The following is a 15,779-nucleotide window of genomic DNA, read 5'->3' on the forward strand; positions in this document are numbered from 1 at the left end:
CGACCAGGCGACCTACAGGGACTGCGGACGCATGCCCCCCAAGCCCAGCAATAGAGGGCTGCCAGGATCGCCAAACATTGTGACGCGGCATCGGTATCATATGCCTCTTCTGAAGATTCGACTAGTTCCTCCCAGGCCTCCAAAGCATCAACGCATCATCAAACCTCCTCAGTAGGGCCTTCCAGTTCGTTCCAGGCCAGCACCGAAGTGAGCTCCAACGGTGCTGACGCATGACGCAGGAGACGCGTCGACAGTGTCAATGGCACGGCGCCAAAGACACCATCTGCGCCGAGCAGCGTCGGGGCCCTGACACATCACCGATGCACCTGATGTGGGCAGCCAACCGCATAATTCAGCACCGAAGCACAAACACAAGACATCGACGATGCACTGAAGCAAATCGGCGCCGATACCCTCGATGCACAGTGTCATAAAGATGCCCAAAAAGCACTCATCAGACAAAAAAAAAAAAAAAAGGATTTTCGTCGTTTTTTCAACACGATGCCACAGCCACCGGGCTTCAAGTTTTGCCAATGTGGTAAAATCATGTTGGTGACTGACGGGCACATCAGATGCTACATCTGCCTTGGACCGGAACACGACCAGGCGACCTACAAAGACTGCGGATGCATGTCCCCCCAAGCCCAGTGACAGAGGGCTGCCAGGGTCGCCAAACTTTGTGAAGCGGCATCGGTATCATATGCCTCTTCTGAAGACTCAACTAGGTCCTCCCGGGCCTCCAAAGCATCGACGCATCATCAAGGCTCCTCAGTAGGGCCTCCCAGTTCATCCAGGCCAGCGCCAAAGTGAGCTCCAACGGCGCCGACGCATGACACAGGAGATGCGTCAACAGTGTCAATGGCACGGCGCCAAAGACACCATCTGCGCCGAGCAGCGTCAGGGCCCTGACACATCACCGATGCACCGACACATCTGACGCGGGCAGCCAACCGCATAATTCGGCATCGAAGCACAAACACAAGACATCGACGATGCACCGAAGCAAATCGGCGCCGACACCCTTGATGCACAGTGTCACAAAGATGCCCAAAAAACACTCAGGGCATAAACGGCCCAGGGAACCTTCCCCACTCTTAGTAGTGGACTCAGATGTGGCGCCTTCTCCAGCTGCCTCTCATGCTTCCTTGACCTCATCCAGGATCTACTCTGGCCTGTCCACTGCCTCGCAATATAGGAAGAAATCAGGCCTCCAAGAACCCTTACATAAGAAGCACAAGTGCCTTCCTACAGACCCTCTCCCACCTAGCGGTCCAGACACGGAAATCCTGTTGGCTACAGTACCTCCCAGCGGTGCTTCCAGGGAACGTAGGCCACTATCCAGCAAGGCTCACAGCCTATGCTGAACCCTCAGGACACCTTGGCCTCTTAGGCAATGTCTCAGATTTCCCTTATATTCTCTCAGTTCCTTACCACCGTGGAGCAACAAGGGAAATGTCCAGCTGAGATACCTCTGGAAGCCCTTCTATTGCCGCAGGACAGCCTCAGTCCAGATCCTTCTCCTCCCGGCCAACCTCTACCGACTTCTCCTCCTGGGGACATTTCACCTCAGCCTTCCTCTTCACCAGGATCCTCTACAGGGTACCCCTCTGACCCGGCAGAAGGGCAACCGGAGCCAGTATCTCCACCGGAGGATCTATTATATTCCAAGTTCGTGGAAAAAGTGGGGCAATGCCTTAACTTGAGACTAGGAGAATCCCTGACCTGAGAGCAGAAGCCTGGGTATCCTTAAGATATTTGAGTCGCCTTTGGAGCCCACGACCTTGCTCTCTCATGCGGTCCTAGACACGGTCATGACCAGAGCCTGGGAATCTCCCTTTGTGGGACCACCAACTTCTCACAAGACAGACTTGAAATTCTGTATGTGGCAGTCCCCATTTTATTCCACAGTGCAACTTCCTCATGCCTCTGTAGTAGTGGAGTCTGCTATACAGAAGGCCAAGAAATCTCGCCTTCATTCCAGTACTCCACCTGGAAAAGATTCCAAGTACTTGGACGACTTTGGGAAGAAGACTTTCCAATCTGGGATGCTTAATGTCAAGATCCAACAGCACCAATTCTATATTACGCAGTACTTGTACAAATGCCTGCAATCCTTAAAGCCTCTGCTTCAGGAAGTGTCCCCAGACCACTGGCCTCCTGAACAATTTTAGAGGAAGGATTGTGGCACCTCCTGCCAATGGTTTATGAAGGATTCAAGACTTCAGCTAAGTCCACAGCCAATGCCATAGCTGCCCGACGCTTAGTGTGGCTACGAGCGAACACTATTTGCAAGGATGTACATGAGAAACTCGCCGACCTTCCCTGTCTCCCAGATAATCTCTTTGGAGACAAATTGAGAGAGATGGTAGCTCAGCTTAAGAAGCAGAAGGTGGCCGTAATGTCGCTGACCACCTCGTCAGATACCGCTTCCTTGATACGATACTTCTCCTCCTATAAAAAGCCTTATTACCTGAGACATACTTACCGGCCTTATCCTTCCTACTGGCCTCCTCAATATGCATAGAGTCATCCTCAGTCTTCCCAACAACAGGGGACTTGGCAACTTCGGCAGCCTCAGGGTTTTTAGGGTGGGTGAACCCATCGCTACCACTTCCGGTGGAGGGCAGACTCTTTTTTCAGGCATGGAAGGCGATCACATCCGACCTGTGGGTTTTACGAATCATACAGGAGGTTCTACTCCCTCTGTTTTCACTCCATCCCCTCCATTCCACACTTGGTGCACCAGAAACATCTATCTGTGCATTGCGGACCACTGCAACAGGAAATCAACAACTTGCTTCAGCAACAGTGCTCCGTGAACTGTCTTCGGCGCAGTTCCACCAGGGCTTCTACTCCCAATACTTCCTCATACCCAAGAAGTCAGGAGGGTTACGACCCATCCTAGATCTTCACTCTCTCAACAGACCCTTGACGAGAGAAAAATTCAAAATGATGTCACTCAAGTCCATCCTTCCCTTCCTTTGCCCTAATGATTGGATGTGTTCACGGGACCTCAAGAATGCCTATTTGCACATACCGATGCATCCCACGTCCTAGCGGTATCTATGCTTCACGGCCACTGGCCGCCACTTCCAATATATGGTGCTCCCATTTGGCCTTTCCTCAGCCCCCAGAGTTTTTAAGAAATGCCTAGCAGTAGCGGTGGCTCACCTTCGACGTCAGGGTATTCAGATATTCCCCTGCCTGGATGATTGGCTCCTAGTGGCCTCCAACCCGTCCATCCTACAGACCAATCTTCTTGCAACCATACACTGCCTGGACAACCTAGAGCTGCTTGTCAACTATGAGAAATCAAATCTGCAACCTACTCAAGTCTTACAATTCATTGGGGCTCATGTCGACACCATTTGGGACAGAGCCTTCTTCCTGGAATCCTGAGCCCTTGCCCTGACATCGCTAGCCGGCTGCCTCCAGGAGGCCACCACTGCCCCTGCTCGCCAGATCCTGACTGTCCTGGGCCACATGGCAGCAGCTGTCTCTGTCGTTCCCCACACTTGCCTTTACATGCATCGTTTGCAATGGGTAACCTGAAGGCCCAATGGAACCAGTTCTCCAATCCTCTCTCCACTCCTATCACCCTTACGCCCAGCATGAAACGGGATTTGGACTGGTGGTTGATGCCAGCAGCTCTCACGGCAGGAGCCCCCTTGTAGGCCCCAGCGCATCACACCGTCCTCACCACGGACACTTCCACCAAAGGATGGGGCACTCACCTAGTCCACCTTCAAACTCAAGGCCTGTGGTCCGCCCTGGAATGATCGCAACAGATCAACCTACTGGAGCTCTGAGCCATTCGAAATGCTCTTCGAGTCTTCGAACAAGCACTCCAAGGGAAGACAGTCATGGTCCACACGGACAACCAGGTGGCCATGTGCTACATCAACAAGGAAGGATGGTGTCCAGTTCCTGGAACCTTTGCAGGGAAGCTGTGGGGATCCTGGAATGGGCAGAGAGCAGATTCATCGCCCTACAGGCCATGTACCTACCTGGCATCAACAACACCAGGGCCGACAGACTGAGCAGAATCTTTCAACCCCACGAGTGGGAATTCCATCAGGACGTGGCAGACAGACCCTTTCAAACCTGGGGCCTGCCACACATCGATCTCTTTGCTATAGAACACAATCGAAAGATACAGACCTTCTGCTCAGTTTATCCCAGCTCCCAACGACTAGCGCAGGATGCATTCCTCATCGACTGGATGGGGGGTCTACTCTACGCCTTCCCCCCTATACCTCTAATCTCTCGCACAATCCAGAAATGCATCATGGACAACGCAGACTCATTCTCATCGCTCCAGCGTGGTCCAGGCAACCATGGTACGCATATCTAGTTCGACTGTCGGTGGACCGACAGATCCCCCTGGGCAACAGTTCACGCCTCTTCACCCAAGAGGGAGGCTCCCTGCTTCATCCGCTTCACTCATCTGAGTCTCACTGCATGGAGATTGAAAGGCTGGTACTCCACCACCTGAACCTTTCACCTCAGCTTCAGGATATCTTAGTTTCCTCCAGGAAACCTTCCACAAGAATTATCAAAGGAAATGGGCCCGTTATGCTTCCTGGTGCTCACAAACCGAAACGGACCCGCTCACCTGTCCGTCCGAGCGATTACTGGACTACATCTATCTGCTCCACCAGAAGGGACTAGCCACAGCTTTAGTCAGAGTTCACCTCGGTGCCATAGCAACCTACCATTCTCTGCACAATGAAGCCCCAATCTCTTGTCACCCACTCATCTCAAGATTCATGAAGGGGGTTTTACGTCTCCGGCCTCTGATCTGGAAACCTTCAGTTCAATGGGATTTTAATGTAGTACTAGAGCAATTGATGCTACTGCCCCTTTGAACCACTGGACACTTGCATCCCAAGTTCCTCCCCTGGAAGGTGATGTTTCTGGTCACCCTCACCTCCGCAAGACGTGTCAGTGAGCTGCAGGCTCTGGTGCACTACTCGCCCTACCTGGAGTTCTATCACGACAAAGTTATGTTGCGTACGCATCCTGCCTTCCTTCCTAAAGTGGTTTCAGTTTTCCACCTCAACCAATCCATTACCCTTCAAAACTTTAACCCAAAGCCACATAGTAATGAGGCAGAGTATAAACTACACATGCTGGATTGTAAGCGGGCACTTGCTTACTATAAACGCTGCATGCACACTGAGCGCAGAGCCTCACAGCTTTTTGTGTCAATTAACCCTAATGCTCCAGGACTTCTGGTTTCCAAAAGGACCCTTTCGTCATGGATCTCAAACTGCATACAATTCTGCTATCAGAAATGTTCGGAGACCTTGTCTGCCTCCCCTAAGGCTCACCAAGTCCTTGCTATGGTGGCTTCTATAGCTCACCTTCATGAGTTGCCTATTCTAGACATTTGCAGAGCTGCCACCTGGTCCTCACTACACACATTCACAGCTCACTACTGTTTAGACAAGCACACTGCAGCTGATGCAGACATGGGCAAAACATTTCTCAAATCGGGCACTTCTTAAAACTGCAAAGACAACAGAGATGAACTGTCGGCCTATCTTCTCTACTGTCTTGAGCACATTACCTCAACTCATCATTGGGACATGATTAGAAATTTTGCGCTCAATACAATCAGCTGGGGACTCCCAGACAGCATGGCTAATTCATGCTGCTTATCTACAGGAAGAGCAAGTTTGCTTACCGTAAATGGTGTTTTCCGTAGATAGCAGATGAATTAGCCATGCTGACCCTCCTGCCTCCCCGGACAGTTATTGCTACACTTCTTCTGCTTGGATACTGACTGAGGGAGATAGGGGAAGCACGGGAGGATCCAAGCAGGCACACTATGATGAAAGACTCAGTGTTCTAAGAGAGCTCCGCTACCCTGCCGCCCGGAGGACGTCCCAGACAGCATGTCCAATTCATCTGCTATCTACAGAAAACACCGTTTACGGTAAGCTAACTTGCTCTTTTTGTGATTTGAGTTGGTCCTGGTCTCTTTTCAGTCTTCTCCATTCCATTTCTTCTCTCCTCCTGTTTTCTTCCCTTCCTTCCTTCCTTATATCTGTCTGAAACATTGATCCTTCCTATTCATCTTTTTCTCCATTTGCCTCTTTCCATTCATAATTAAATTTCAAGCTTTTTCTCTCTCTAACCCTCCAGTTCTGTCTCCCTCTTTTCACCTCTCGCCTGTCTACTAGTTTTCCATCTCCTACCCCAACCCCTTTCTAGCTCTCCCATTCCCCATTATCTCTCACTCCTTTTCCAGCATCCTATTCTCCTTTGTATTTAACTCATTCCCCCCTCTGTAGTCATCCTATCCTCATCTATCTTCCTGTGCTCTCATCTCCTCACCAGCCCCTGATCCTTCCCTGGCCTCCAGCCCATTCTCCTGTCTCCTACCCCCTACCAGCTTCCTATTATTCCTCTTTCACCACCTTCCCAGCCCCATTCCCTCCATCTATCACCCCTTCACAAATCCATCCTTTTCCTGGCAACCATCCACAGCCCTTCAATCCTTTTCCACTGCCTTTCCTCCTCTGCAGTCTTCCAGGCCATTCACACCACCTCGCAGACCTTCCGCACACTTCAGTCCTTTTCTGTTACACCCATCTTATCCCCTCACTCATACTCCCCCACTCCCGGCCAAACACCCCCACTAGTAATCACCCAATTGCCAAGTTCCCATTGCCCCATCATTCAGTCCAGGCTCAGTCCCCAAACTGTCAGAGTTCCAGCTTTTAACCCTGCCCCCAATACACAAGTCCCTGCTCTCCCTATGTCCCTGTTCTTCTAATGCTCTCCTCCCTAGTACCTGCTGTCTCTGAATCCCCAAATCCCATTCTTCCCATGAGCTCTCCCAGGCCACAAAATTCCATTCTTCCCATGCTCACCCTATCCCCTGAATATCCACCTCAGTCCCTTCCTCCCATTTTTCCCCTGCTGTCCCTCTCAGTCCCATTCTTCCCCTACACTGTCCCTTCTCTCCCTCTGCCCCAACCAGCATCTCTAAGTTGTCGGGCTGCAGCTTAAATACAGGTTCCTCCTCTTTCCTGTAGCCCTATGGTGAAACATTTCCTGTTTGAATTGAGGGGCTTTGTATCCATGGAGCCCAGCATGGTTCAAATATCTGCTTTAGAACTGTGTGACCATGTGCATTTCTAACAACAGATGTTTGAATCTTGCAGGCCCCTGCAAATAGAGTTTGAGCAGGGGATTTTTCACTGTGAGGCTGCAGGAGGGAGAAGGCACCTGAATTTGAGCTGAAGGGCTGTGACCTACAGGTGCTGTTTGGGACAAGGGAAGAACAGGATTTAGTTGGAGCATAGAGGAAATCAGGAGGTAGGGCTTCGGGAGAGGAGAGGGTGATAGCATCTAAATGTGGTAGTGCACAGCCCACCCCTTTTTAAAGTTGATGGTTTCTGTGCACCGCTGTGCGCTATGGACACTATGACCCTGTACCCTTCCTGAAACACTCCATCCCTCCCCACTCCCCATGCATTTGCCAATCTTATGCCCCCTTCTATCCACAGAGAAAATATTAAGAAGAGCACTAGCATTGAATGTCAGATTAAGAATGGTACCCAACATACTCTCGTGTAAGAATAAGGTCCATACCTGTCTGGTATACAGAGATCAGTTTGGACCCACTACCCTGACATTACAGGAAGATGTTAAATATGAATTTGATGTGATATTTTAAAGTCATGCATGTAACATTGAAAAATTGACATCTCTCCCATCTGTGTAAAGTAAACAGCAAACCAGTGCAAGCGTTAGAGGGTGAGTGCTTATAAGGGCTAGCTACTGTCTGATTTGGGGTGATACCCAGCAGGGCACATATCTCTCCTGCATACAGGGAGCAGTGCAGCAGTCTGCTCCAATATATCATTTTTTCTTGAAACAATTTTACTGCTTGCTTTACATACCGGTCTCGTTCCAGTGCTTATATAGAATGATTTCATGTATGATGCTTTCTTCCCTTTCAGGCTGTTGGACTGGAAGCCCAGTTTATCAAGTTGGGAGGTCTGCTCCGGGGAGAACGGGTGGTCAAATACAACCGCCTGCTGGTTATTGAGGAAGAAATGAGCCAGGCTGCAACACTGGGTACGGGCTCCACCTTCCTTTCTCTTCCTTCAGCGGAGCATGAATACTAAGACAAAGATTGGTAGGGGAGGAGGGAAAGAAACTGTTCAGCAGGAGGCCTGGGGAATCCAAAGGCTACAAATAAGCACTGGCAACTAACTAGGAAGGCATTCACCTCAATGTACATTATTGTCCTAATAGATTATCTCTTTACCTGAATGCTGGGCTCCTCCCCTTACTACCACAATCTGAAGCAATTGCTGCCTTGGGCTTTTCAGTAGAATTAATTGGCTGGACTATAACCAAGCACACTTTTTGTTAAAGGGTAGATTGTTTGCTTTAAGTCATAGAAAGGTTTTCACATTAAGCACAAAAAATAATAAAAGCTGATGTGTGGCCGATAAAAGCAGTCTGTTTTAGGAGATTCTATTGTATTGCTCTGCTGCACATTTCCATGAAAAAGGCAACCTCTGTGCATTGTCCAATGTTTGGCAAGCACCCAAGGCACCCTATTTCCAGTAAAGCATTTTACTTTTAAGTCATTATTTTAAAAATGTTTTTTTATTGTTTCACTGCAGTCCTAGGAGCAGACATAAGCCAGAAACAAACACATGACATTACACACATAAGCTGGGATCCATTCCGCTCAGCTTAGTTGTCACAAATTATCTATCAAGCAGGAGACCACTGGATATTATCCAGCTTGTGATATAGAGGTGGCAGGAGTTTGAGGAAAAGCAGCATAAAAGACAGCTGTACCCTTTATAGACAAGCTGATACTCCATACACACCCTGTACCGCTTTAAAAATATGCTGCCAAGTCATTAATCAATTGCAATTTTCCATAGATCCTGCTTACTAATTTTACCCACCAAACAATGTGAAGGAGATCACTGTTAAAATGATCAGCTTGCTAACTAGCATTCTCCATTACCCAGAAAGGATATTGTCATTGACTTAGCTATATTCAAAAATTCTCTCATGGCAAGAGTCATGTGAATAATGGTGGAAAAGGGAAGGTATCCCTTGTGTGTAAGAGGGCTCTCCATCATCCAGTACAGGTCAAATACATTATAATGAGTTCTTCTACTATTTTGTAATACTGGGGGAAAAAGGCTACAAAATCCAAAAGATCCCATTTCAAAACACTTTTCAAGTACTAATTATGTGACCTTGAGTAGATCCCATGCCTTTATCCTGGGATAATCTAAATCAGAGACTAGTTTGATAACTGGGTCTTGGCTTTTAAAGCCAAGTAACATAATGGGCTTCCCTTGTTTGTTATGTCCTATTTATAGAGTAGCTTGGAACTGCATTATTTTAAAGGTTGGTTGTTTTTTACTGCTTCAGAGAACTTGTCCTTAATAATCCTGATATTCACCCATTCATTACAGGTCAAAGACACGCTCTTGAATTCCACCTCGTTACTGATGCAACACAAAATTCCTCATCAAATGTTGAGATGCCATCAAAAGAAGTTGAAGACTGGGACCTTCATCAATAAGCTAAAAATATCATCATGACATCGAGTAAATGCAGGTACTGAGCCATACATAGTTCATGTTAATTTCATGAGCTCAAAAGATGTGGTTGAACTGAAAAACTTCAATGAACAAACCCAAAATATCACACAATTAATAGTGCTATAGAAATAAGTAGTAGTAGGGCATGATTTTTACTACAGTAAAAGCTCCATCATTCAGCATGCAGGAGGAAAAGTGCCAAGTAAGCAAATATCCCAATTGTCTGAGATCTCTTAGGGGTAGATTTTCAGACGAGCGCGAACAGCCTACTTTTGTTTGCGCTCCAGGCGCAAACAAAAGTACGCTGGATTTTAGTAGATACGCGCGTAGTCGCGCGTATCGGCTAAAATCCTGGATCGGCGCGCGCAAGGCTATCGATTTCGTATAGCCTGCGCGCGCCGAGCCGCGCAGCCTACCCCCGTTCCCTCCTAGGCCGCTCCGAAATCGGAGCGGCCTAGAAGGGAACTTTCCTTTGCCCTCCCCTCACCTTCCCCTCCCTTCCCCTACCTAACCCACCCGCCCGGCCCTGTCTAAACCCCCATCCTACCTTTGTCGGGGGATTTACGCCTCCCGGAGGGAGGCGTAAATCCCCGCGCACCAGCGGGCCTCCTGCACGCCGGGCCGCGACCTGGGGGCGGGTACGGAGGGCGCGGCCACGCCCCCGGGCCGTAGCCACGCCCCCGTACCCGCCCCCAAAACGCTGCCGACACGCCCCCGCAACGCCGCGCGCTCCGGCCCCGCCCCCGACACGCCTCCCGACACGCCCACTCCGAAAACCCCGGGACTTACGCGAGTCCCGGGGTTCTGCGCGCGCCGGTGAGCCTATGTAAAATAGGCTCACCGGCGCGCAGGGCCCTGCTCGCGTAAATCCGCCCGGTTTTGGGCGGATTTACGCGAGCAGGGCTCTGAAAATCCGCCCCTTAGGTTCTTGCTTCAGGTAGCAGTGTGCAGCAAACAGGACAGAGAAGGGACTGATTCTGACATGGACAGAGCAGAGCAAAACTATTCTGCTCCCTTATCCAACCTCTTCCCTCCTTTCATTCAGTGCCACTGAATTCCTGGGTGAGATTCCCGTTACCTGCACATTCTGGACAGTTAAGTGCCAGAAAATGAGGCCTTTACTGTACATGGCTGTCCATCTCATTAATAATCAGCTTGATACTGAAAGATAGGTATGTGTTGTGAGGTGCAGTCACACTAGTGAATGCTACAGACCCTATAAATGTTATTTTTTAGTGTTTTATTTAATTTCTCATTCTCTTAGTTGCAGTAAAATAAAGTCAAGAATTACAGCAGTTTTCTTTGTCTCTTGTTTCTTCATTCTTAGATATGTTTTATTAGCACATATTTTTACTGATTGCTGGATAGAATGTATTTATATAGAGCCAATTATGAATTCGTACCCCTAACTTTAACCAAATCCATTTTTGCTCTAGAGATGTATATAGATTTTGAACCTCTGTTCGTTAGGTGTGTTAATCATGAATTGTATGCACTGTACAGAATATGTAAGTTTGGATAGGTTGAACCAAAGAAACACAAAAAAAAGTGGGAAATGCATTATTGTGACTTAAGTTTTATTTTCTACTTATAAAAACCATCCAGAACAGAAAATGTACATTTTGGATTTTACAGCTCTACAAAAGTTAATCTTTTGTTTTTTTATTAATGAAGTAATGCTACTCCATGAGATCAGGTTTGCATTATTTTCTCCTTTGACCAGAAAAGTTGGGTGCATCACCAAGTTCTCTTAGCTGGGAATGGTGCAGACTGATTATAATTATAGCAGTTGACAATAGCAGTTGTGTGCTGCTACAACCAACTCAGAGCACTGCCAAAGAGCCATGTTCAAATGCTAGGTTTAACTCCATTTGATGCCCTGTTTTAAAGAATCTGACATGTAAAAAACTCACTTTGGTTCCCTGGAAAACAGAAGAATATATTGCATACAATAATTGTATTGTATAGTAGAAAGGTTTTAACCTTTACATAGCTGAAATAAAAAAGAACACATCCATCTTCCACATAAGAGCTTTGCATGGAACTACACAAAGCTGGGAAGTGTATTTCAGCATTGCTTTTAAAACAGAATACTGTTAAGCGAGTAAAACGTCTTTAAACCTGCTAAAGTCAGCTGTCTGCTAAATAGATTTTCATCTTTCATAACATACAGAACCTTGTCCGCATATAAAAGAGGCGTTCCAGGTGCATGTATTTCAGCTATGCACATACCTTGCTTTTTTCAGGTGTGTCGACAGCAAGCCACTATTATGCTGAACATTATACCCAATTTTTTGTACTTTCCCTAAATATATGTGCATATAGTTATTCATCCATATAGCCACCACATTTTCTAACTGTTTACAGGTTAGGGATATGCATTCTTCATAAACAAATGCAAAAAAACAGGATAAATGAGAACTTTTTCAGTTCATTCCAAATTGAATGAATCAAAAATGGTCTCTCACAAAAAGACCTGAAAATTTTCAAGTATTTTCATTTACATGCCAAAAAAAAAAAGGATTTCCCTGAACCCCTTTCCTGCCTCTCAACAAAGGTTTGGGCCCAATCCCCCTCCCACCCACCAAATCCAAGCTTGGGACCCAGACTACCTGGCTATGCTGAGCCAGGACCTCCCTGGGCCCCTCTGATAGCCCTTGAAATATGTGCCAGAACTAGGGACCTCCTCAGTCCCCACTTACCCTTTCTGTTAGGGGAGGGATGTCTGCAAGAGGCAGGAGCAACGTCTATTCACTCTAGCCTTTCAAAAATGGCACTGGCTACCTGGACGATGGTGCTGAAATGACATTACTTCCATGCCTGTCTTCAGTGCAGCCAGTGCCATTATGCTGTACAGTCGGGCCCAGAGCATGGATTTTCAAGATAGGAGGAGGATCAGAGGGGTCCAGGCAGTTCCTGGGTCTTTGTTGAATGCAAGAGGCCTTAGGGAAGCCTGTTTCAATTACTTTTGTTTGTTTTTTTGTTTTTTGACTTGGAAAATGAATCAAAACAAAACATTAAATGAATAAAAAAAAACAAAAATACAAGGTGAAACGAAACTAGGCCTCTCTTTCTTCTATGTAAGCTTTTAAGTATATGTGTACTTCTGCAGTCATGCATCTTACTGACAATGTGACATTGTACAAGGTCAGCATCAGACCAGTGCTTATATTTATACCCACTATTTAAAATATAAGTGGGTACCTGAGACAATGGTAGATTAAGGGACTTGCCCAAGGTCATAAGGAATATAAGTAGGATTTGAACTCTGGTTTCTCTAGTTCTTGTCCCTTGCTCTACCATTAGGCCACTTCTCCTCCTCCTCCTGTACTGTAGTACCTGCAATCTATAAAGCAAAGCTTGGGTCTTCTAAATCATTGATCACTTAACATGCAAGCATAATGCATGCAGTTGTGCCCATAGGTTTACATATCCCTGGCAGAATTTGTGAGACTTGTATGTAGCAATTTAAGAAAACAAGTGATCAGACAAACAGTCTGATATTTTTAATGTGTTTCAAATTAAAACTATTATGCATCACAGAATAGCACAATCATTAAATAAACCATAGCAATAAGGGAAATAATAAAACGGTCCTGATCAAAAGTTTGCATACCCTTGAATGTTTGGACTGATAATATACACTCAAGTTGACACACACAGGTTGAGATGACAATGAAGGGTAAGTATCCACACCTGTGCCTTATTTGATTGTAATTAGTGTCTGTGTATAAATAGAGTTTCTTAGCTCTTGAGAAACCCTTGAGCATTTCATCCATGCCTGCACTGACTTGGTGGTTACTGAAGTATGGGGAAAGCAAAAGAACTGTCAAAGGATCTGTGAGCAAAAGTTGTTCAACTTTATAAATCAGGAAGAGGATATAAAAAGATATCTAAAGATTTGAAAATGCAAATCAGTACTGTTCAAACTCTTATCAAGAAGTGGAAAATTATGAGTTCTGTTAATACTAAGGTAGACCAAGAAAGATTTCAGACACAACTGCCAAAACATTTGTTGGGATGCAAAGAAATACAGGTTTCTCTGAAACAATGTCTGCATGGTAGAGTTGCCAGAAAAAAAGCCATTGCTGCACCAATGCCACAAAACAGCCTGCTTACAATACACCTAACAGTATCTAGAGAAGCCTCCAAACTCCTGGAACAAAATAATTTGGAGTGATGAGACCAAAACTGAACTTTGTGGTCACAGCCATAAACACTATGAAAAGAAGCACCCCATCCCTACCCTGAAGCATGGAGGTGGGATCTCTACTGAACTACAGTGACACAGGGAATTTAGTCAAAATTGATGGCAGGATGAATGCAGCATCTTATCAGAAATATTGGAGGAGAATTTGCATTCTTCAGCCAGGAAGCTCTACATGGGGAGCACTTGGACTTTCCAACATGACAATGATCCGAATCATAAGGTCAAGTCTACCCTTCAGTGGCTGCAGCAGAAGAAAGTGAAGGTTCTGTAGTGGTCCTCACAGTCTCCTGACTCAACATCATTGAGCCACTTTCAGGAGAACTCAAACATGCAGTTCATGCTAGACAACAAAATATTTTACAGGATCTGGAGGCTTTTGGCCAAGAAGAATGGGCAGCTTTACTACAGGAGAAAATAAAAGGCCTCATTCACAGTTATCACAAAAGACTGCAGTCTTTCATTAATGCAAAAAGGGGCAATACTATTAAGAACTAAGGGTATGCAAACGTTTGAACAGGTCTGTTTTATTATTTCACTTATTGTTATGGTTTTTTCATGATTGTGCTACTGTGATGCATAATAGTTTTAATTTGAAACATTATACATAACAGACATCTTTTTTCTGATTACTCATGTTTTCCTAAAATGCTACACATCTTATAAATTCTGCCAGGGGTATGAAAACTTATAAGCACAACTCTATATTGACCATGTCGCCTCCAAGATCCCTGCCCTTTACAGCTATATAAATTTGTGTCTAGCATTAAATGAAAAGGATTTTTAAACAAGCCTGAAACTATTTTCATTATTCTTTTTATGTGCAGCATTCCCAGTTATGTTCTAGTTCAAATATGACTAAGTCTTAGCATTCAGACAGGTTAATCCGCACCAGTGGGTTATGCACACACCAGCAGATGGAGATGAAGCAAAGCTGGCTTCACGGTTTTTATATACCCCGCCACTGATATCAGCCCTCCAGTATTCTCCATCTTCAGCAGATGGTGGATGTGCATCTCCCTACTGGAGACTGCATAAAAAAATAAAAATCTGTAGAAGGAGAAAAGAAGGAGGAAACTAATTTGCTCCACTCTTCTATGGTGATACCTTATGATCCCTCCCTCAGTTGGTTTCCTGAAGTGATATCTGCGGATCTCTCCCTCAGAAGAGTGCCTCGATTCGTAGCTGGTTTTCCAGTGTGGACTTAGTTGTAGAGAGACAAACAGCTGAGAGGCTAGCAGGTGCAGGAAGCCAAGCATGGCGGTGAAGGCCTTTGCCCTCTCCCCTGCAACCGGAGACTGATTCTGTACTCGGCTGGGATGGGCTGAGCTCAGGTAAAGAGCGTATTAAAAAAAAAAAGAGAAGGGGAGTTCATTTTAGGGATTCCATCCCCCTTCTGGTCTCCGAGCTCGGTGTGCTGATCCAACATCTGTTCCTGTCTCCAGGGGAACTTGGGAATTGGTTCGTCAGCAGGGGAAGATAGTTAAGGGGGTGGAGGACCAAAGCCCCTGGGTTTTTATGGATTCTTCGTCCTTTTCTTCAGGGAATTTTTTCAAGAGCTGCAGTCCTTTCTTCAGGCACAGTCAGTGGCCCCAGCCAAACCTAACAGTTCAGGATCGGAGGCTGCAGATTCCCACATGCCTGGTGCCACGGGTAAGCATCAGAATACATCTAGACCTGCTGCAGATCACCCTCATGGGGACCCGGATGGCTCGGATGATGAAGCTGATCCTTACTCCTTGGAGAATGGGGAAATTCCTCAGGGCTTGGAGCTGTATAGAATAATGTTGCGTTTCTTTCACAGAGATGAGTTGCCGGCTCTGATCTCCCAGACACTGAAGATGCTGGGGATGCGTATTCAATGTCTGAGCCAAAGAAAAATCCCATTTTAATTTCTTCGCGTAAATCATCATGTTTTTTACCCATTTTTTACACATTATATGAATTGATTGATCTTGAATGGGGCGCCCCAGAAG

At 46.4% G+C, this 15,779-nt stretch overlaps 1 protein-coding gene across 1 annotated transcript in view; it reads left to right on the forward strand.

Annotated features, from left to right (window-relative positions):
- The window catches only part of ENO4 (enolase 4), a 291,356-nt gene that overhangs the window by 235,601 nt on the left and 39,976 nt on the right, over positions 1 to 15,779 (forward strand). The window contains exons 14-15 of the mRNA XM_029610746.1: positions 7,977 to 8,094; positions 9,468 to 9,612. Of these exons, the coding sequence (XP_029466606.1) occupies positions 7,977 to 8,094; positions 9,468 to 9,577 (228 nt within the window). The 3' untranslated portion in view covers positions 9,578 to 9,612. The remainder of the gene's footprint in view (positions 1 to 7,976; positions 8,095 to 9,467; positions 9,613 to 15,779) is intronic.

Source organism: Rhinatrema bivittatum, chromosome 7 (genome assembly GCF_901001135.1).
Source record: "Rhinatrema bivittatum chromosome 7, aRhiBiv1.1, whole genome shotgun sequence".
Taxonomy (NCBI): Eukaryota; Metazoa; Chordata; class Amphibia; order Gymnophiona; family Rhinatrematidae; genus Rhinatrema; species Rhinatrema bivittatum.